The following is a 23617-nucleotide window of genomic DNA, read 5'->3' as shown; positions in this document are numbered from 1 at the left end:
AATGCATGGCCAGATTTGGCCCTCGAAGCTTTTCATTGTGGCCCGCCGATGATTTTCAGAAAATGGTTGTCATTTGAAAATACTGAAAAATGATTAATTCTAGATTTGATGAAAGAAACAATTTTGGAATTAAAAATAATAATATGCAAAATATTTCCTTGAATTAAGCTACAAAATAACTAAATTGCAAAAGGTGGTTTTTATTAAAATGTAAGAAATATTAATAGATTAATCAGTGTGTCAATTGTGGTTATTACATTAATAAACATTTTATGTTAATTAATTGTTAGAAATTTGAATGATTTTTCAGGCATTTTATTGCTTTTGATGTAAATGTTACATTAAAAAAAAACAGTTTTTTTACCAACCCTGCACTAATTATAATATATATGCAATAATTCCCGACCCCTAGTGTTGGGGAAACGTTGAAAACTAACTCAAATAGGCGACGGTCTTCGAACTTGAAAAAACAATTTCCATCAATAATTGTTTTGTTTATTTTCAAAAGGTATGGCAAGCCAATCAAATCTATTGTACAAAACATCTGGTTTCTTGTGACTCCAAAAGATTTAGCAACGAAGATGAAGTCACTGCAAGTCTTCCGACATACACCACATAAACATTCTGCTCCATGTACATATCCTCTGCCAAACAGAAAATGCTCATTTTTGCTAATGAAATTCAAGAAAGTGATTGCTAATGAAAATGATTGGTATTACCAAGAACATTGCTTTGCAAAAACAAAACAATTCCTATTATTAGGCCCATTCAATCCCCCTCCCTACAGGATTGCTTTTTAAGTGTTTACATTATTTGTAAGTTTTGTGCAATTAATTCCTGTTATGACCATGGAGCAAGTATATATGCAGTTCAATTGGAAGTGACAGCTTTCAACTGAAGCAGATAAAAAAGATCACAAAAACGTTGGTCAGCGGCATTCTTTTGAACATGTTTTTCTATTACAGGCATCATACAGTCCTGGAATGAGCACAAGATGGAATCGGACCACCTGTCCCTATCCAAATCACAGAGGCAGCCTCTCACCTCTTCGAGAGAGATCAAGTTACTTTCCAAAAGCAAGTCCACCAGTAATCCTAGCTTTGTCCAACTATCAGATCCTAAACAACAATGCTCTAAGTAGAACAAACCAAATGGAGATATGAATTGATTTAACTTTATACAATTGGGTTTGAAATGATCCCACAAACTAACAAACTGCATCATCACATTAACCTCACAAGTCTTGGGAACATGAACGATAAGGGCCATCAACAATTCTTTAGTTATCATCACAATCATTGCTACACTGTCTCTTAAATGTCCCCTGTTTATCGCATAACAAAGTTCTTGGCACAAATCCAATAATCCTTGCACAGGAAAAGTCTTGGTACCACATTTTAGCAGAGTGAGAAGCTTTTTGAGTCGAGTCAAAATCTGAGTGAAGGACACTTCAAAGTCACTATCGGGTGGGACTACTTTTGTTAATGCCACGGGTGCCTTCTTCTTCATGGATTTGTTCACTTTGTTTCTGATATCATTTTTCATCCTTTCTGGAACAAAATTAATATTCATCCAATTGACTAAGAACTCGTTAACAGATTTCGCGGCGAGTTTGCAACTAATATCAATGACTGGGTGGCTGAATTCGTCGGCCATCAAGAACAACAAGAGCTTTTTGATAGCAGGATAACTTTTTATGTCAATGTAATGCTGAGCATAACGTCTCACTTCACAACACAACTTGGAGCATGCGTCAAATATTAAAGACATAACTTCAGTATTTTCTTCTTCAACTACCTGAAAATCTAATTTTTTACAGATATTTCCAATGCACTCTGCTTTCAATTTCTCTAATTTCTGGTTTATTCTGTGGACAAATCTGCTGCATATGCGCTCCGAGGAGAACTCAACAATTTTTTTGACAACCACAGGCTGAAGAAAATAGAAGTTCTCTATCAGGTTCTTCTTCAATTGCTCTTTCGAATTCAACACATTATTAAGGGCATTTGTTGGCAATGGAGTGATTTTCCGAATATCCGGGATGCTCCGCTTGATGTTTGTGTCGTTATTTTCTAGCACGACTCTTAACTCTGACAAATACGAGCAACAGGAATATACCAAACTTTTGTCAACTATATCATAGCAATCAAGACACTTCATCTGGGTGTGACAAAGTTCTGAGTTTTGAATTATAAACTTGTCATAGCAATACAGCTGTTCCAAAGGAAACTGTGGTTTCTCTATCAACCAACCAGTTATAACTCTTAGAAACTGATAATTTAAATTTGTTAAACAGTATCCATGCATACCTTGGTATATGGTGGCGAGAAGATGACACAAAAGGACATTGTGTTCAATAAGTGAAGCAACTTGATCCATCATGCTCAAATACTCAACAATCCACGGCACGGTTAATACAAGTTGGTGGTTCCGTATAGCATCATTCAGGATTGCCAATAAATCAATTGGTGGTTGCCTGACCTCTCTGTAGTCTTTTTGAGAATACAATAGACTTTCCTGATATGTCCTGGAACTCTTGTAAGGCAGAAATGTCACGAAGCCAAAAAACTTTGCAAGTAGTCGCACATGTCGCAGATGCGCTGCAAATTTGGTCTGAATTCGAGAATCATACATATTTTGCGTATGGAAATGTGACTTTGCATCATTTTGTTCAACTATATCAAAAGCAAACACATCTTGGAGGTGGCGGTTCAAAGAGTCAGAATCTGCAGCTTTTAGAAATGCTTCAAAGAAGCCTTGCGCTCCTGGGAATGTTGGTGGTGGACACGGGTTCCCCCGTTGAACGGAGATTCTATCCTGAAGCATGTCAAATCTGTCATGCAAGTGGTTTTTCAAGTATTCGTCTCCATGGAGACAACTTATAAGAATCTGAGACTTGATCAGCCGTGCCAAACTGAAATAGTTTATTGGGTCAACACTCAACTCTAAAAGCTTGCAGACTTTTTTCTTGAACCATGATTCGCACCAAACATCTTTCATGCAGTTCAACTGCCATTCTTCAAAGATCTCGTAAAACATATCTCTCTGCTTTGAGAAACTGGAAAAGCACTCATTGGAAGGAAAATTCTTTCTTGTATCGATATCTTCTCGAAAAGCAACTTCTTCGATGGATGAGTGCGAGAAAACCTTCAAAGCATTCTTTTCTTTTATGCCACTTTTCAGGAGCTTTGTCAATGGACAAGAAAATCCAGAGAGGCAAGGTACTTTGAGTAGAGCCTCCAGCGTGCTGTTATCCAATAGCTCCATGAAACTTTCATTCTTTTCAAGAATTCTGACGGCAAAATACACACAATTATGTACATTGTTAAATAAAGAGTTACTAACGTTGGATATTTTAACATGGGATGAAAGAAGCTGAAATATGAAGTGAAGCTCTGACGTTATATTAGGAACCAAACCATGAACAAGCAATCTATGGTATATTTCAACAAACTTGTCCAATCTATTTTTACAGGTGACTAGAGAAAGATTTGGGAGAATATGCACAGCTGTATCAAAAACCACTGTATTAATTGTATTTTTAGATTTTACCACAATAGATGGAGAATTATTGCTACTCGTTAAAGGTTGGCGATTAGTAAATTTCTCTTTGGCCACTTTCAACAGATATCTTTCACTCGTCTCACTATTTCTCTTGGCTTCATATGGTGGGGAAAAAACACTATTCAGCACAATACTTTCTGATGACTTCTTGAAGGAATTGTGCAAAATTGTTTTGGCGGAGTTGAGGTGATTGTGCGCCAATGGTGTGGGGTTGATTCTTCTGACTTTACTGGGAAAACCGTCCAGTGGCGGGAATGCACTGAGATCATCTATGTCTGGGCTCGACTTCTTTTCAGCAATGACCGGTTCGCGAAATTTTCCATTCTTCTTCTTCGGTCTTCGACTTCTCGGATCCTCGTTGTGCGAGAAAGGCGCGCCGTTGTTTACATCGATATTTCTCAAGGGTGTCGAAGACGACGGACGACGACGATCTTCGATCGATGATGTCGGACGAAGGTGCTCAACCGACAGTTCCTGGACGAGATTTTGAAATAGCCACGATGTGGATCGTCTCAAATAGTTCAAAAAATAAGTCACGAATTCACCTCGGCTAATGTTGTTATCGTCTTGTAATGATGCCGATGACACCAGCCATTTGAATAGTTGATCGACGGCCAATTCGCCAGACAACGTTCTGTCAAGTATTTTCTCAGCCATCTATTCGATCATCTGCATTTCATCCGAGCAAAACTTTTGCCACCAAAACAAAACAAGCGTGAATTTTAATCAAGAACGATGTAAACGAAAACATGACCCAAATTTGAATAACCCACATCTATTCTCTTCTTCTTCTTCTTCTTCAATTATACAGGGCTTTATGCCTTCGGGCCATCCCCTGTTAGAGAAAGAAACTTCCACAAGAGCATAGAATATGTTATAAAAATGTACTAACGAAAGAGCTTTCAACAATCACAGAACACATAGAAATTTCAGCAATTTCCATTCTTCCTTCTTCTTCAGAAGGGTATGAAAAAAAGAAAAAAAAAAAAAAACACAAACCAGACGAAACAAACGCAGATGGAGATGTTATATGAGATGGAGAAGAAGTCTTCAGGCTTAGGGGACGATGCTAAGCCGCTTTAAAATGATATGATGACATGGAGTCCCTGGATGAGTGTGTGGTAACAAAAAATGAAACCAAACAACCAAGGTAGAAAAGGACAAAAAACCAAACGAGAGAAAGAAAGAGGGGGAGAGAAAAAAAACAAGAAATAAAAACTCAAGAAAATCGTTGACTAAGGGTAACAAACCTCTCAAAGCAACAGATAATGTTCTCAGGTCTGCCTGAACAGAACTCGGACCAACACCTAACTGGTGGAGAAAGAGAATTAAAAGTTGAGAACCGAACCTGGGAGAACCTAATACAAGAAAACAAAAAGTGAGAGGAAGTTTCAGGAATCTTGCATTGTAGACAGAGAGGGTTAGCCATTTTCTTAATACGATGTAGGTATTCGTTCAAGGGAGCTCTATTGCAAATAAGTTTGTAAAATAAACATTCCAACCTTCTATTCGAAAACAAAGGGGAGAAGTTCTGGCAGCAGTTATAGAAGGAGCTAAACTCAGGAATAGATAAGAAAAGAGCATTGCGAATATTTTCCTTGAAGTGGCGATAGTAAAGAGAACGAATGTCCTCTACATAAAGGCTAGAAGGTAGAAGATCAACAGTAGTAGAAGCTACAGTACGAACATGATTGTCAATAGTTTCATTAATGGCAATGCCCGAATGACTTGGGACCCAGATTAGTGATATGCTGTTAACCAAAGAACTAGTATGAACCAGTTGAGCATACAGTAGGTGAGTCACCGTAGATGAATGAATAGAGAAATTGTCGAGAGCCATGATGACTGATTTGGAATCCGTAAATATGAATATTGAAGAATTAGACGATTGAATGAAGGATCTAAGACCTAAAGTAATAGCAAGGGCCTCCGCAGTGAAAACTGAGGAGTCTTTATTAATGAACCAAGACTTGATAACTTTTGTAACCAAACAGAAAGCTCCACAAACCACTTGAGATGATTTAGACGCATCCGTAGCAATTACATGAGCATTCAGCGGCAGAGACTCAATGTACTCTTGGAATATTGTTTGATAAGGGATGGTAGACTTAGTTTTTTGAAAGTTAAGACCCTCCGATATGAAATAGATATTTGAGGGTATCCACGGCCAAAAAGAATAAATTGGACGCAGCATGGACCTGTGGGAAAAACCAATGGTATTATTGAACTGTGATATTTTCCTAGCCAAAGATGGCGAGAGGCGACAAAAACCCGAATCTATATGGTTAGAGTGACCCTGCGTGGGAGAGGCTGTGGCAGAAATACAAGATAACCCAATCCTGAAGAGAATGGAATCCTGAAAGGAGGGTAGGGCGAGAATGGTTCTGAGTTTATCTATGCGAGTTGACGTAGGGAGGCCTAAGATAGATCTCATCGAGGAGTTATAGATTGTGTTTATCTTGGTGAGAGAAGATTTGGCTGCATTAAACCAGGCCACAGCTCCGTAACCAATGGTACCTCCAATGATGCTCATTAGCACAGGTTTGAGGAACTTGCAAGGAATATTTCTTGATGAGTGAGAGATGGAGCGACAAATGTTTAAATATAGAGTGCCCTTAGAACGCAGAGATGATAATTGTTTTTTCCAGGTGAGAGTACAATCCAGATGAACACCCAGAACTTTCAAGTACGGATCAAACGGAATGGATTCGCCATTAATGTTGAAAGAAGGAAAGTATGGAGGTCGTCTCCGTGAAAAAATAGAAAAACGAGATTTGGATAGAGAGATGCACAATCCACTATTTTCAGCCCATCTGAGAATGTTAGGCAAGGTGTTCATCAATCTGAACTCAGCATACTTCCCATCTAACGCATTCATCTGAAGGAAAATATCATCAGCATACATAAAAAACTTAATGTCAGAATTAATATATGAGGTTATATCTAATGTGAACAGGGTGAAAAGTACTGGGGAGAGGGTAGAACCCTGTAAAAGACCGCAGTTGGGAGCAAAGGCACCAGATATGGAACCCCTCCAATGAATGACATGTTTACGGTTCGAGAGATAATTAAAGAGCCAAGTTAAAAATTTACCATGAAAGCCCAAGCGGGCTAATTTGGCAATGAGCAAATCATGCCTCACAGAATCATAAGCAGCTCTCAAATCTAGAGCAATAATGTAGCTAGTATAGCCCCTTTGGAGGGCATATGAAATAGAGGACACCATATCTTTCATGCAAATCTCAGCACCAGTTTTTGGTCGAAAACCATAAAAATTTTTTGGAAAGAGCTCAAATCGTAATGCAATCCAGGTGATCCTAAAAAGAATGATTCTCTCAAAGATTTTGCTAATAGTGTTTATAAGGGTCAGAGGACGAAAGTTCTTCGGATCAGTAGTTGGTTTTCCTGACTTTGGAATAAAAATAATACGTCCTTCTTTAAAAGACGGCGGCACCAGCGATGAAGACCAAAGGGTATTAAAAGCATTCAGAAATTCAATCCCCTTATTTGGAAGGAGTTTGTACACCTTCAATGGAACACCATCTGGACCAGGGGTAGTTGAACGACCAGAACAAATGGCTCTACGAATTTCCGTGGGAGTGAACGGTGCATCCATCTGAGCCTGGAACTCACGAGGAGGACCATAAAAAGTAACGGTTTGAGATCGGCCAGGTGAAGAGAAGTGGTAAAATTTTAAAAGTTGGATCTGTACGAGAGGCTCGACATAACTATTATTAGCAATCTTGAAAATATGCCGGGAATCATCCCAAGTTTTCGCCACGATATAACGGTGTCTACGCAAGACAGAAAAGAGAACTGAGGGCTGAGTAAAAGGATGAAGTTCTTGAGCCAGAGTCTTCAATCGTAGAATGCGAAGGTGGCGACGAAAAACCGAAGCTAATTTTTTATATTTAATCCAGTTGGCCTGAGAGGGCACACGGCGAAATAAGCGGAAAGCCCGTTTTTTTTCGATAAGAGCAATACGCCCTTCTTTATCCAACTTAAGCCAAGGTTGTTTCTTCCGGTACACAGAGTACCTAGCTGAGTTAACAATGGAAACAACATGATTGTAGATACTGTCGAAATCGTTAGTAGCGGGGATGACAGAGAGACCTGCCATTACTGCTGACCATTTAATGTAACGGAATTCCTGAGATATGAATTGTTTATTCAAAGAGACGGAAATTTTAATTGGCAAATGATCACTATTGAATAAGGATTCACAGGGAGTCCAGATAATATATCTATAAAGACCTGGACTACAGAAACATAAGTCGATATAAGATTGTGAGTCCTTGCTATAAAAGGTGGGGCAAAATGGAGGAACTAGACAAAGGTTATGATTAAGATACCAATTAAATAACATAGTACCTGCAGGAGATACAATATGTCCTCCCCAGTTTGGATGATGACTGTTGGAATCTCCGATTATGATGAAATTCCCAGAGATGTATGAGAAAATATTGTCAATAGCAGCGATATTGAAAACACCTGGAGGACGATAAAAATTTACAACATACATAGAAAAATTATTTAGAAAAACTTGAACAATCATAATTTCAAAAAAGGGGTCCGAAATTTTCCATATCAAAGATGAGGAAAGAGATGAATTTACCGCGGTCACTAAACCACCACCTGGGAGAAGTCGATCATTTCTAAAAATCTGAAAACCAGCAAGAAAAAAATGGTCCTTCGGTTCCAGAAAAGTCTCCTGTAAACATAACATATCATAGTTTAAACAAAAATTTCTGATAAAGGTTGACTTGGACTTGATGCCTCGGACATTCCATTGAAGAACTCTAAAATTCATATTATTCATAGTATTTTTTTTTTTTGGAAAGGATTAACTAGAAAAATATATTGAACTGAAGAGAGGGAAAAAGCATCAAATTCACAGAAAAAAAAAAAACAAAAAAAACAACACTTATTTTTGGGAGAGAAAAAGGAAATATCAAGCGAGAAAAACACAATAGGAAAGGGAGGGGAAAAAAAAATCAAACGAAGCTCGATTTGATCACAAAAATAAGAATACTGAACTCTTGTCAGCTCTAAATGAGGTAAAGAAAAACCATTATCAAACTCGATAACAGAGAGAAAGGAAAAAAGATCAAACGAGGAACAAACTTTAAACGAGAGGGGAAAAAAAAGGGGGGGGGAGACAAAAATGAAATTAAGTGAAAAACTAGGTTCCAACATTTGAGGCCAAGTCATTTTTCAGTCTCTTAGCTAATCGTCTTTGTTTAACCCTTTCCGCAGGAGAAGTATAGAATTTATTCGATTCAGGATCTTGAGAAAAGTCACTATCATCATTATGCTCAGGGGGCAAAGGTTGATTGAAGATAGCAGTCGAAGGACCAGAAGTGTCCATATTTACATTCGAATTAAGTGGCGGTATTATATTCACCTTATGTACAGCTAGGTTAACCGAATTGACTATTTCGGGAATAAGCGCTCTAATAGAGTCATTCAGCGATTCCTGAAGACTTATTTTCAGATCTTTAAGTACAATTTCTTTGATGGCAGATACTTCCGCTTGGACCAGGGAACTGATCTCAGCCTTGAGAGCACTGAAGTCAGATGACATGGAAATGCTGGTCCGAGCAGCATATGAAGAGGAATTCATTTTACATCTTTCTCGAGCGATGTTTATTGGAACATGATGTTCGGCTTTATAGTGATATGCTTTTGACTCCAAGACATAAGCAGGGCACTGACGATCAGAGGCAAGATGAGTGGAAGCCTTACAGTTAATGCAGGAGATAGGGTTTTGGCAGGTTTCATGGTTATGATTTTGGCCGCATCGTTTGCAGATCTGAGATGATACTCTACAAAACTTTGAGCGGTGAAAGTAGCTCCAGCAGCGAAGGCATTGATTAGGACGCTCAATAAATTTACGTGGTCGAAATATCAAGAACCATAACTTTATTTCCAGCGGAATGTTCCTACCAAGAATCGTTACCAGAACAGTTTGTAAAGGAATTCTTTCTTTTATAAATCTTCGAATACCGATGACCTGTAACCCCTCCGATTGCAGTTCTTCCGCAATTTCCACTACTGCAATATCACACGGAATATTTAGCAAAAATTTGGAGGTAATCGAATCCTTCAAAAGGACCGATTTAACGGGAATGTTCAAAATCATATCTATTTTTTTTATCTCTTTCGCAGTGTGAATATTTTCCGTAGAGATTAACAGCTCACTTGAGCGTGTGAATCGAATCTCCGAGATGTGTTTAGGAACAGAGATTTTTGAGCAGATATCCTTTTTCAGGCACAAAGGCCTGGATCTGGGAATAATTTCTGCACCCGAAAACTTGAAAGTTAGCAAAATGCGAGGGGACTCACCAAAACCGTCCAAGATGTCTTCATCAGATAATAAAGTATTCCAATTATGACTTGTAGACGAGACTTTGTCTGCACTGCCCGCTGGCTGTGTATCTATTTCAACAGCCATAGCTGCACATTTGAAGGAGTCAAACTAGACCCCGGAAACGGGCAGAGCCCTAACCAAGAGCCTTGATCCTTCACTTCAGGAAATTAAATAAAATTACTCCTACGAATATAATAAATAAAGAAAACTGTACTTAAAGAGGGAAACACTAGTAAAAAATTAAATAAAGGGTAAGGCACAAACGCAGAGCGAGAGGGGCGTAACACCAACCACGCAGCGCGTACATCACACAAGCTTGCTTATCCTCCCCACATCTATTCGATATTTCAAAAATGTAAACTCAGCCAGAAGTGTATAGTTTTTTATTTGTGAACTTCTCTAATTACAGTGCCGGTAGTATATCGATAATTTAATTTTAATAAATAGTTAAATGTTCGAAAAATTTTTATATTTTAAAGTATTTTCAATGTATAATTTTTGTTAAAAACTTTTTTTCTCAAAGAATACTAATTTTTCTGACTTAAGGCGAAAAGTCTAATGTAGATATCTGGCAATTACACACGTGATCTTATTTACCGCCATATGAATTGTAAACAACTAGCTAGATAGTTTACTAATGTGTATAACATAACTTTGGTGCGAATAATATTTTCAATTCTTATATGTGTGTGCAATATATGTATTTAATCTTTTAATTCAAGTGGTTATCATTTGATGTAAATAGTGAGTAAAACTAGGAATAATGATGACGTGAAGTATTAGGGTACGCAAGGAACCCCCCATCCTCAAGCCCAGATTATAGTATTATTTTGCAAGAGAAAACGTAAACACCAAAGGTGTGAAAGAGTGTCGGAGTTATCAATGTAACTTTAAACTTTTAAAATCGCGAACTATGACCGCTATAATGCTTTATGGGACCGTGGGCTGCGGGAAACACGTGCTGTAAAATCCAGAGATTGGTGATTTTTTGTGACTTTTTTTCGGCGCCAAACGTCCGATGACCCGAACAAAAGTCGCCAAGGCCGTTAAACACTGTTGACGCCGAAAAAAAATCGACAGCATAGAAAACAATATGTAAAATATCACGAAATACAAGAGAAATGAAAATATAAATAAGATCTGGATTATAAATATGATTTCTGGGTCCATAAATAAATATGATATTAGGCAGTGGGACACTATTGACGCTCAAACAAGCATAAAAATGCTAAAACCAAAAGCATAATTTTAATAATAAAAATATCACTAAGACTAAACATCAAAACAACATAAGGTATCCACTCGTAAATAAACAACGGTCCTGCATGTTGTATAAATAAATATATTCTATGCATTATAAATTAAAACCTGGACTCTCTTTCAGGGAATCCAGATTCTTTTAAATAAAAAAAATAAGAAAAATAAATAGAAAGGATGCAGGGGCATCCTGTATGCAGAAAAGAATAAATGTTGGAAACTATTAAAGGTACAACCTGAGAGATATCCAATAATTAATTAATCCAAGCCACACACTACATTACATCATTTTCTCTTCCTTCCGTATATATAATCTCCCAAGGGTTTTTCAAATCATTCAAAATGCCGTGGCTATAAAGTGACGTCATTTGGAAGAGAAAAGAGAGAGAATGGAGTAAGGGAAAAGACCTATTTGGAAATTTCAAAAAACGCGCTAGGATCCCCCTGAAAAACAACAACCACCGCCACCGGGCTGTAGTTTTTAACAGAAAGAACATTCTAGAACAATGACAACCCTGCAGAACAAAGCGTGTCGGCGCTGGCGACTTATCTGTGGAAAAAAGTCGCCAAGTTGGCATGTTCCTTATACCAAAGCTGTTCCCAAACATAACTGCTAAAACCAACAAGCATAATTATAATAATAATATCTATCTAAGACTAAACATCAAAGCAACATAAGGTATTCAATTTTAAATGAACAACGGTCCTGCATGTTGTATAAATAAGTATATTCTATGTATAAAAAATTAAAACCCTGACTTTTTCTGGGTATCCAGATTCCGATAAATGAAAAGGATGCAACCTTACCAGTCCACGAAAATGTAATCCTAATGCTCGGAACGAAAAAGACTAAATGACTGTTCAAATGTTTTAAAAGACACGCTAAAAACAACAACTAGCGCCAGGTAATCGGGAGTAATCTGAGACAACAACACGTTGGAAAGCAAAAACAAAATGACGCTACTGATCAAAGGGAAAAAATGCTGTTATCCATTTGAATCACCTGCGCTTTAAGCGCCGTCTATAATGGATGAGTAATGGAAGGTTCTAGAAAGCGAGAGAGAAGAAACAGCAACCCACCGCCATTACGCCGGCGTTGGTGACTAATATCACCTTGGCGATCTAGATTATACTAATTTGTAGAGATGTGAGGTGAGAATATTCTCCTGGATGTAAAAAGTGGAGAAAAACTCGAGAATATTCATTTTTTTTTTAAATAATTTAAATTTTTTTACTAATTTTGTTTATATTGTGAAATATAAATCAGTTTTCATTGCCTGAAACGTTTACAACAAAACAATTTTTGGTATAATCACCACCAATGACAACTTTTAGTTCGAGAGGTTCTCCAGTTCATGAGAGGTTTTAAAGTTTGGTTATAAAGATTTTAGAAACATTTAGATTAAAACCTTAAAATAATATTTTAAAATTAAATAAATTTTCAGAAATAGTTCACAAAAGAAATTAAACCAAAGTTGATTTATAAAGGAAGGTATTCTTATATAATCACCTTCATTCTAAGATACAGAACTGTTGTTTTCTTCAATGCACATACACTTAATTTCTGTATCACTCACATTTCTTTAAAAGTTGTGCAATTCAGTCCTGTTGGTCTAATTTTCTTGCTTTGCAACTTCAATATCGTGGTCTACAAACTTCAATATCCCTATCTTCTTGACTGGAACAAAGAATATTCTCTAAAATGACTACTGTTATAAATTACTAGAGAATATTCTTATCAAAAATAATAATTATTCTCAAGTTATTTATCTAGATTATTTATTATAATACATGTTATTACATATATTCTTGATAATACTCTCTGGAAAGATTTCAGTAACTGGAGAATATTCTCATAGAGGAGAATATTTATTATATCTTTGTATATTATAAAATATATTTATATTATATGGTTTAGGCCTATAATACCATTAAGAATTTTCAAACACAAAGTAAGTCATTGAGTTAAGCAAAAAATAATTAAATTGCAAAAGTTGGTTTTTGTTATAATAGGGCCTATAAGAAATATTTATTGATTAATTAATATGAAATATTGTTAATTACTTTAATAAACATTTTATTTTAATTATTAGAAGTTTAATGATTTTTCAGAAATTTTATTGTTTTTAATGTTAATGCTATTTAAACCAAAAAACCCCGGTTTTTTTACCAATCCTGCCCCTAGATGATGATGATAAGCTTTCCAACAATCTGAATAAATTGTTGTACCCTTTGCTATCCATGTCTCAATGACCCCTACGAGATTATCCGCAGACCTATCGTGAATGGCTACCAGAAACATCTTCCCTGAGCCCCTCTCTATGCCACAAAAAATCCACTGCCCCTCCACCCTGTGACCTTTATTGTATTTCCCCTTCCCAAACTTCGATTCATCTATCTCTACTATCTTCCCTGTTTCCGCCTATTTTTTCAGACTTGAGCTCAATATGATTCAAAATTATTTCATGGATGAATTACCGCTAGTGGGCCAAGGTGTGAGGTGGAAAAAAGTACTACTCTGTTATCATACTGGAGCTTTCACCTCGCACAATGGAATAAGTTAGCCGCTAAATCTCATGTAGATTCAACTTGCTGCAAGTGAACCACCACCCATACCTAACTGAATTCTGGGTTTTACAACTCCTAACTGTGTATTCCCAAATGAAACTATCGGAAATTTTTTTTTTCTGGACCACCCTCATGACACAGTTACATTTACTGCAAAGAATTTCTGAGCCCAGTTTACCTCAAGAAAAGGGGCTTATTCTGGCACAGGTAAGACAAAAAAACGATGTTGCCCACACCCTCTCTCCAAGGTTGCCCTACCATTAGAAAATATAAGATCGAGATATCCTTCGAAATTATTGATATTGAATTCTGATATTTCATCACCACGCTGAACATAGAATGCATGAAAATGAATGGATAAAGGAAAAACACAATGGATAAAAAAATAATTATAAGAGAACAGTACAACCTAATCAGTTGAAAGATGAATATAATAATCCAAGTTATGCGAAGGAAAGAACAAACCAAAAAAGGCGCTAAAAATGGGACAACAGTTGTATAAAATTTTTTAAAAATGTGGTGAACAAAAGAGAAAACCTGTTTTGCAAAGCGAGCGCCATCTAAAATCGAAAATTCTGGAAGATCCAAAATTCTCAAAGACATGGCAACCCAGAGCCCCATTACGATGGTCTTGGCAAAAAAAGTCGCCAAAGTCATGCCATACCATATTGCATCTGTTCCTCAAATTCTCAAAAACTTCAACCGGTGCTCATTTTTGATGCCGCTGCGGTGTTCGAGTGGTCATAGTGACAGACTCGCATCATGAGGTCTTGGATTCGAACCCCACCATGCCACAGTGGTGGTCGGCTGAAGTTGGTTTTCTATGGTTCCCAACTTCGATGTGCGAATGCAAGCCGATCTCCCGATTAAAAAGTCTCGCCACAGAGAGCAACTGGCCTACAACAGTAAAATCTTCAAACATTACACTTCACTCATAGTTTGAAATTTCACACCCGAAACTCCAGACGTCATGGGGAGGACCCTACGAAGTTGTGAAGAAAATGAACAATGTTATGGTTTGGGTTTAAAAGACACCGTCGTCTCAAAGACACCACCATAATGCAAGGTGGTCCACCTGAACAGACCAGACTGGCTCCTTACCATTGTGAATGACAAAGTATGGCCCATTGACTTGAGGACTGAATTGTCAGGATAAAACATTTTAAAGGAGGGAGCAGTGTTACAAAGATTATATGTAGCACAATTTGTGTGTAACACCTCTGGCCAATAATCTCCTGCAGATAAACCAGAAATGTGAGATATGCTCGAAGCTTCTAGATTAGTTTAGAAAATCTCTTTTTACCTTTAAAAAGTGGCTCCACCAACTTGGTACTATGAAATAGAATTCTATGCAAACACACACACACACACTCTTCTGTCTCTTGAAGGTTTGACTGTGAAGGTGAGTCTATAAAACCAATGCGATCAAGAGGAAGTCAGAGTGTTGCTGGACTTGATCCTCAATGCAAAATTCTTATTTGTGAATAATGGTAAATAGCTGTTTCCTGTGAATAACTCTGTGACGTCCCGAAAATAGTTTCTGATCATTTCAAGGACTTGTGAGACAATATCCGTAACACTGTTATTGGTTGCACCATCACTTCAAATGAATAATGCCATATGTTGTTCATTTGCAATTATATGCTATTTTTTTTTTAATTACTTGAACCTTATGATGTTTTCAGTTGATGGAAGAGGGCCCTTCAGACCTGGCAGCAAAACTTGATGAGGAGTTGGATGATTTTGTTTCCAAACTCAAACCAAAGAAATATGGAGATGGCTGGCCTGAAGATAAATGGGAAAAAGTAAGCTAATTTTTGCTTCATTACTAGTGCTAAAAGAAAGTGTGATTTGCTTATGTATAACATAAGTTGCAAGACATTTAATTGATTGATTAATTAACTTCATTTTTTTGTAAAAAGTGTTTGCTGATCGCACCCCCTCTGATTCATGGATAACGTGCATAATTCTTACTTTGAAAAGAGTAGAGCATTCATTGAATAAAAAAGTTGATACAAGCGACCCATCATCATTTACTGAAAAAAAGAGCATTGAAGAGGATGATTAGGGAAATTAAAAAAAGAAGTTGAATCTAGGGTAGCCGATAACATTGGCGCTAACCCAAAATTATTTTTCAGCAGGGGAGGCTCGTAATGAAGGCATGCCCCCCCACCATAGGAGAATTTCTAGGCATAAGTTTGATGAAAGGACAACTTCACTCTCTACTATCATACGAAGGTTTTTAATGGCTGTTGCAAAGAGGAATTTTTTCGGAACGAGAAAATTCAACTGCCTTTGCAAGAAATCGAGCCCACGTCCTTTCACTTTCCAGTCTAGGGCATTCACCCGGAGAGTGAAAGGACATGGGTTCGATTCCCAGCAAAGGCAGTTGAATTTTCTCTCTTTCCAAAAACAATCCATCTTTGCAACAGCCGGTTCTTAAAAACCTTCATATGATAGCGGAGAGTGATACCATCCTCAGATAAGTTGCCATCTGGTGTCAGTGTCAGCAGTTGTGAGCTTGGCCTGAGTCAGGTCTGGCCGTCCATGTATGGTCCCTTTCAGTGCACACGAGCTCCAAGAAAAGATTGAGATTTGTTGCCACGGAAAGTGGAAGGACATGGGTTTGATTCCCAGCAAAGACAGTTGGATTTCTCTCTTTCCAAAAAAAAAATAATCTTTGCAACAGCCAGGTGTTGAAACCTTTGTATAAATTTGATGCCCTAAGGGGCTGTTTAAGTATTATGTCAGCAATTTTTTAGCCATTTTGACCCTCCCCCCTTGTCAACAAAATTTTGTCATCAGCTCTTCCCCTCTGAATCCTAATGCATATTGGTGGGATCAAAGACGTACACAGGGTGCATAGGAGGTGTCGTGCGCCCCACCCGACGATAAAAAATTTGTTTTTTTCAATGCAAAAAAATTTTTTTTTTAATTCAAATTTCAGAAGAAAATACCTTTATATGTTGTTATAATCAATTTCTGTTCATTTCAATGCTATTTGATGGGTGAGAACTCAAAAATTTTATCTTTAATAAATTCATTGCGACCCACCCTCTAAGCCATATATGGTAAATCGCATAAAGGTCTTTGACTCGTGGACCAAATATGGCCCTGGGAATTATCTGATGTGGCCTGCCCTCCTTAAACCTAATTTTGTAAAAATGAACTAAGCTGCACATTTTCAGATTATTTAAGGGATCTGTAGCATATAATTACGGATCACTTGAGTGATGCATGGCACAGTTCCAGAGAACTTAAGCAGCCTGGACACATTTCCAGATCACTTGGCTCCACAAAACATTTAGAGATCACTAAAGTGGCTCTGTAGGGCACTTATCAATAGGGGGAATGTTACTTCAAGTGCCCACAAACTATCGAAAGGTTTTCTCGTTTTTTGCACACCAAGTAAGATGCCATTAAGAATATTTCATTTCCATAAAGGGTGGTTGATGACGTAAGCATTATCCAAACCACCCTTGTCATCAAAAGTCAGCGAATCGGAAACCCCCATCGATGTTGATGTAATATTTGAATGACCCCTAAATTATCTGAATGTTAATTCAATTTCTCAAAACTGTCCTGTGAGCTTCATTATTGTTTGATTGAAAAAATATTCTGAAACAAAATATGGTTTAGATTTGTAATAGAATTGTTAAAACTTATAGCAAGAAATTCAATTAAATGACAAGTTCAGTTCATATTTTCATCGCTCGACGAGTAGCACCTTGAAGCTCAGAGCTCTAAGTAAGGATGTAGCGGTAAGGAGGGAAAGAAAAGTCCCATGCAGTTTGTTATGCCTTCTCCGCCACGTTAGATTCTGTGCCCCAGTGACAGTAACTAGCATAGGCGTAAACTTCTACACGGCCCATGGGCCCGAGCCCCCCCAACATTTTTGAAGACGCGGCTCAGCCCCCCCCCCCCCCAAAATTCGTATGAATATGGCTTATTCATTTTGCAATGATGAAAAATTTTTTTTTAACCAAAAGTTGTCCTAATTATGAATTAGTTAATGGAAACAATCTGCTCAAAATTTTAGTTCTTTTAAAAAATCTGGATAGTCTTTGGCTTTCTTGTTCCATGACAATACGTTTATCTCATTTCTTCCCTGCCGTTCAATTTCCAATTGCACCCTCCATCGGTTCCAATCCTTACTGCCAGAAGGCACGGCTGAGAGGAAGATTCTTTGAGGTGTTGAGGGGGCTCTTTCTTCTTTGCCTGTGGCAAACACTGAGTGTCTCTTCTTTTGTTCACTGCGACCGGAGGACGGCCATGGCGCCGACATGAAAATAAGCCCAAAGATGCATGGTGGGGGGGAGGGGGGAGGTTGAAAATTGGGAAGCAATGATATTGAAACCGAAATAAATTACACTCTATAAAGAATAGGTGCCAGAACCTAGAGGCTGAGGCCATTTGAGTCCCCCCCCCCCCGCAATAAATTTTGTAAGGGGACTGAGCCTCCCCAGTAATTACTGAAAAAAACCATTGTGCAATGCATTCTCCCTCTCCTTGGTACACGCTTGAGGACCAATAACTTTTAGGCGGCGCCCCCCCCCCCCCAATGTTTTTTTGAAAAATATTGGGGAAAAAAGCACATTCTAAATGCCCATTCATAACAGATCTTGAGGACCGATGCCGAAACATTTCTCAAGCCCCACAACAAAATTTTACTGGGGGTGGGGGTAGAACATAGAATCAAATAAACAACAAGTGAATTATAATATTGATTTTAAAAAGGAAATGAAAAATAAATGATAATTTTTCAAAGGTCCAAGACAAACCCCTCGACCGGGATTTATTGGCCCATTCGTTAAGTCACCACTACATTTTAACAATGAATACAAAATATTATCTTTATAACTAAGGGATTCCTGAACTATTTACGTTCGCAGCACTCATGGAAATTTTAAATGTTGCCCAACACCTCAGCCAACGTCTTCCTAAAGAGTGTAGTCAACACCATAACCCTTGTTTTGTGGAACAGATTTGCACCCTCCACTAATATAACTTGACTGGCTCTTCGTTTTCGTAAGAATGCTCATTTAGGAAAGAAAATTAGAATTTTTTTTTGAATTTTTGAGTAGGAAAACTGAACATCCTAATCTAAATTGTGCACGTGTATCAATAAAAATTGTACAAACTGTATAATTTTTATTGATGAGGTGACTGAAAACGCAGTGACAGCAACGCCAATGAGGTATGTGATATCCCCACCCCCTCAACGTTTTCTCCCCCATCTGGTTGGGAATTTCGAAGATGAGAAACGAAACTAAAACTAATTCAATAAAAAGTTATCAATTAGGTCGTTGCAAAGATGGCCTACTGCACATTATCGGTGAGGGGGGGGGGGAAGGGAGACAGCCTACAAGTTGGCTACAAGACTCATTCATTCATAAAAAAAATATCGCTCACAAATTGAAAAGAATTTCTTCAATTTAAAAAGTAAAAATTAATCTTCAATTACCTAAGGAAGCAGGTTGGCCACCCCTTTATAAATAGTGAAATGCATGCACAATATCGGTATGTAAGTGCCGCAAAATGTATCTATTTAAAATTCAATAAATCATAAATAGTCAGTCCTCGGTATAACGTCACTCGGGGACCAAATAAAAATGACCGGAAGCTGTGATAACTTGATAACGAGTAATCCCATTTCACTAATTTTGTTGGCAAGGACTATAAAAGAGATGTTATAGGCATCCCCTATCCCGCATCAGGGCCTCAGGCTGGGGCCTTTGGTGGATATAGTGAATTTTTCGTGTGAAAAACAAAAAATGATAGGGGGGGGGGGAAATCGTCCCCCCGCACTGGAGCCCTGTTAGTCCAATACCTTCTAAAGCAGCTTGCTCTAGAAGGTGTTGGTTAGTCCCACCGTTGAGCGGGGGGGGGGGCATGTTTATAGTGCAATGTATGTCTGATGATGTTAATAGTTATGACTTTACAACGAGATCTTTGGACGAGAGATCTTTTCAAGCCTCTCTCTCGGTCATCCGTTTATAAGATTTCAAATTGAAAATTAATTCAACAAAGAAAAAATTATACATCGATAGGTTTCCTTTCCATGTTTAGCGAGAAAATTCTTTTTCTATGAACACAGGACCATAGCGTGCCTTTTCGGGGCCCCCAGGGCACCTTTTTCTGGGGGCCCTTGGAAAGGATTATTACTATGCAAAATAAATGTACATTATTTTGTGGCGCCCAATTAAGCATGTGGCCCTGGTGCAATGCCCTGGTTGCCCCAGCCTAGTTAGGGGGCCTGTATGACCATATAGTAGTTATTCCAGACAACCAGCTTTCCCGGGTAGATAGGACAAGGCAAATCGCTTTGGGACAAGATCAAAGAAAAGCGTTGGGTCGCAATAGGCAGGATTAACCATTGAGGACAACAAAGCACGTACTTCTGACACGGGCATCAGAAAAGAGCAATCACTAATTTATTTTTTCTGAGCTGATTTTTTATTAGCTGACGATTGTTTACTGTCTCTGTAGATCGGCTGGCGACAGAAGTAGAAAATGCCATCAGTGAATCCTCTTGAATGCAGTACTATGCCTGTGACAGATACCCATTATGAGTTAGAAAAAAAAAGGAGAAAACTGTTCAACAGAATACACCCCAACCCCCCCTCACTTGTTAACTTGGGAACTGGTTGACGGGTCTATATCGCTTCCTGTACGATCTCCTTCCTCATTGTTTGTACACCCCTCTGGAGGCAGCAATGTATTATATGATAGCAATAATGAGATGGATGTTGTAGTTTTCCTGTCAGCGGCGCTTTGACTATTTTTGTTCCACTGTAGAAATTTAGTAGCCTTTCTAAAATACAACTGCCCTGAAGCGAAGCGGAGCATACACAAACACACACATATATATAGGCGAATTCCGAACAAAGACGCACACGAATGGGCAGCCAGATGTATTGGAAATTTTTCCCTGAGGAAGCGTGAGAACTTTCCCGAAATTTTCAGTCATGGATACCGCCATCTAACTGAATCATGTGTTTATAGGTGTTTAAGTAACACACATCTCTGTGTCCCTCCTTCTGGAAGCTAGCACAGTGTTACATTTTTATGTTGTCCAGATGTACTAACCATGAGAAAAAAACGAAGACATCCGAAATGTTCACAAAAAATGAATTCAGCTGGTCAAATTGACCAGCCGAACTATAGTAGTTACAAAAGGTAATTGCCGACAAATGGTTGCGCACGAAGACGTGAGAAATTTTTCTGTACAGAGTTGACAATACCGAAAACAGGATTGTCATATTAACTATAGCATATAAGAAAAGGAAGAAACATCCAGTTGTTTTTGAATTCAAGTGTCATCGTTGAGTGTTCATGTTACAAATTTTCAAGTCAACGCTGATCGATCGTTGCATCCTTACTCATCCTTCATGATGAAGGAATCATCATCAAAGCCCAATTTGTAGCAGAGCAACAATAATCTTGGTAAGTACAACCTCATTAGCAGTTTCTCTAATTTTTTGGGAATTTTGCGATTGCATAAAATGTTTATACAGATATTCTTGAGGCCAAAAGCTTTTACAACAAACATTGTTTGGAACAAGATTGTTAAAGTACAGTAGAACCTCGATTATCCGAGGGTGGATTATCCGGAGTTCAGAAATTACAAAACTACGAAAGGTGAAAGAAAACCGACCATGAAATTATTGATCAGACAACACAAGAGATTTTGGTAATAATATTCGGTGATAGTGATTAGAAGAATGGGAACAGAGATTGTTATTGAAGTTATGATCAGTTAGATCAGAGTATCCTATAATGGGCAATATCGCCCCTTGGGGGCATGGAAAGGTCCGGGGGGGGGGGGAAACAAATTCTGAAGAGGAGGACGATGAAACAAAAAGTTTGGAAAACTGCGAGTTGGATTATTCAAATTTGTTTTGCTTAAACAGTGGTCTCTAATAACAAGGAACAAAATAAGTCGAAAATAATTTGTGTAAAAAAAACATCTTATGACACCCACATTTTTTGGTTTTTCTGCAAGTAAGGACCTTTGACTTGAAGTGCCCCTAGAAAAAAGTGGACAATTATAACCCTGCATAAATAGGGTCAAAGATGTTTAGTTTATTAGCGAATAGAGTAAATACTGTGCTGTTTAAATTAAATGGGCCACTTCATGCAGAAATTAGGACCGGTTCAGAAACTATATAATTGTATAAATAGGTTCTTGTGTGTATTTTTTGCGTAAATTTAAATGTGAGTATTTGACATGAACAACATGACGATACAATAAATATTTATTTTGAATCAACGAAATGTATAAATATGCGTTTCATTCGAACTGTTTGCTATTGCTGCTATGTTTGGTTATTCCTGGTGATTTAAACCGTGGTGTTCGATAGGCCGTGGTCAGCATTACATGATTGAAAATTTTTATATCGTTAGATTATTAAGTTATTTTTGTTAAAATTAATTTTTAGGATAAAATATGAATGGCATATCTATCACGTGGGTGTTTATGGTCAAAACTGATACCAATTGATTTATTGAAAATGATTGCAAATAAGATAATGCTTGACCAAAAATAATTACCGGTCCTGCAGGTCCTTCAACGTTGAAATTTTTTACATACATCAGTAGTATATGAGCAAAAAAAACACTATACGTTGAATATAAGTGTTATACAAATACTAAAATTTCGGTTAATAAGCTCTCGCTCAGACGTATATTATATGTAAACAAAGATTTTCCCCCTTCTGATTTATGAATTTAAAAAAAAGTATTTATACTTTTACTGATATCAGTATGACTTCAGTATTAGTCTAATACTGAAGTGTGTGTTTGTTAAGAAAAATAAGCGAGCTGCTATGCCAATGGGTTTTTAAACGTTTGCTATCTGCGGCACACCTTAATATTAATAGCAACTGATCACCTATGTTGGCCAAATAAAATCGAAACCAATGTTTTTATACCCTCTATGGTTCTCCTCCATAAAACGTATTGAAAATTATTTTTTTTCCAGAAACCGATGTAAATTGGCACTGTTAGCATATTTTTAACTGAAACAATACATCATCACAGCAATTTAATTAATTATACTGGATTTAACTAGCTAAAATAATTAATTAAGGGTAAAATATAGTCTGCCTTAATTTTAATGTTATCTATAAACAGATAGAATTTTGCTCAGTAAAGTTGAATTGTTTCGTCCTTGAATTTCATTTCCATTTCCCTCAATTTGGTGCTATAATATAAATCCCGGAGCACGTAAAATTGGGACAGCTCTCAAATATGACACCAACAAGGAATCAGCTTTTTCTAGATAGATAAAAATTATTGTACTTATATAGCTGTACCTTGTACTGAAATGACACTAAAGGATGTACTTTCTGAAATACCAAAAAACCTGTTTGTAGTTTTTTGACCATTTACCATGTCTATTCAAAAATCAATGGGACTATATAGGGTTAATGCGCAAAAAAGTTGCTCTTCCTTCACATTTTTTTAATTGATGCAATAAAATTATTGCATCAATTAAAAAAATTTTACGGATGCAAATAAAATTATTGCATCATTGATTTCAAAATGAGATTATCACCATATCAGATATTATCTACACCGAACTTTTGTCATTAATTACGCAATAATAATTTTCTCATTATTAATACGCGAAAGAGCTCAGTATATGGTGTTGCATTTTTCCTCTCTTTAAACACTGTACTCACTCAGACATTTTAATATTTTTGTTTTGTTTGTTTATATTGAATTTTTTGCAAATCAAATACGGTACTCCTGTACTATATTGAAATGCACATTATTGAACACAAATGAAACGAAATTAAGTATTTCTGCTCGAAGAAATGCCGACCAACAAAAATCCAAAATATCAAATCGTAA

At 37.3% G+C, this 23617-nt stretch overlaps 2 protein-coding genes across 7 annotated transcripts in view; one reads left to right on the top strand and one right to left on the bottom strand.

Annotated features, from left to right (window-relative positions):
- Positions 1–454: 454 nt before the first annotated feature.
- Positions 455–10224, bottom strand: LOC149067411 (uncharacterized). The gene is made up of 3 exons (XM_089252598.1): positions 8748–10224; positions 5201–5315; positions 455–4221 (listed from the first exon to the last, which is right to left on the bottom strand). The coding sequence occupies exons 1-3, from the start codon at positions 10016–10018 to the stop codon at positions 871–873; spliced, it is 4737 nt and encodes a 1578-aa protein (XP_089108724.1). The 5' UTR covers positions 10019–10224; the 3' UTR covers positions 455–870.
- A 283-nt stretch (positions 10225–10507) lies between these two features.
- Positions 10508–23617, top strand: part of LOC149067409 (hsp70/Hsp90 co-chaperone CNS1 homolog) — a 161402-nt gene continuing 148292 nt past the window's right edge. For all 6 annotated transcript variants that reach the window (XR_016195355.1, XM_089252767.1, XM_089252766.1 and 3 more), the window contains exons 1-2: positions 10508–10591; positions 15445–15564. Coding sequence is in view for 5 of the 6 variants with exons in the window: in XM_089252767.1 (XP_089108893.1) it covers positions 15448–15564 (117 nt within the window). In the remaining variant the exon portion in view is untranslated. The remainder of the gene's footprint in view (positions 10592–15444; positions 15565–23617) is intronic.

Source organism: Pholcus phalangioides, unplaced genomic scaffold, assembly GCF_987345545.1.
Source record: "Pholcus phalangioides strain wild (caught in Gottingen) unplaced genomic scaffold, Ppha-v1.0 ptg000030l_1, whole genome shotgun sequence".
In the NCBI taxonomy this organism is placed as follows: domain Eukaryota; kingdom Metazoa; phylum Arthropoda; class Arachnida; order Araneae; family Pholcidae; genus Pholcus; species Pholcus phalangioides.
This window is presented reverse-complemented; position numbering and strand designations above follow the sequence as displayed.

Coding starts and splice junctions, on each gene's coding strand:
- LOC149067411 (XM_089252598.1), bottom strand. CDS start 10,018: ATGGCTGTTGAAATAGATACACAGCCAGCGGGCAGTGCAGACAAAGTC. Junction 5,316..8,747: donor GCCTCAAATGTTGGAACCTA/GTTTTTCACTTA, acceptor TTTGGTTAACAG/CATATCACTAATCTGGGTCC. Junction 4,222..5,200: donor TTCTACCTTCTAGCCTTTAT/GTAGAGGACATT, acceptor ATGATCGAATAG/ATGGCTGAGAAAATACTTGA.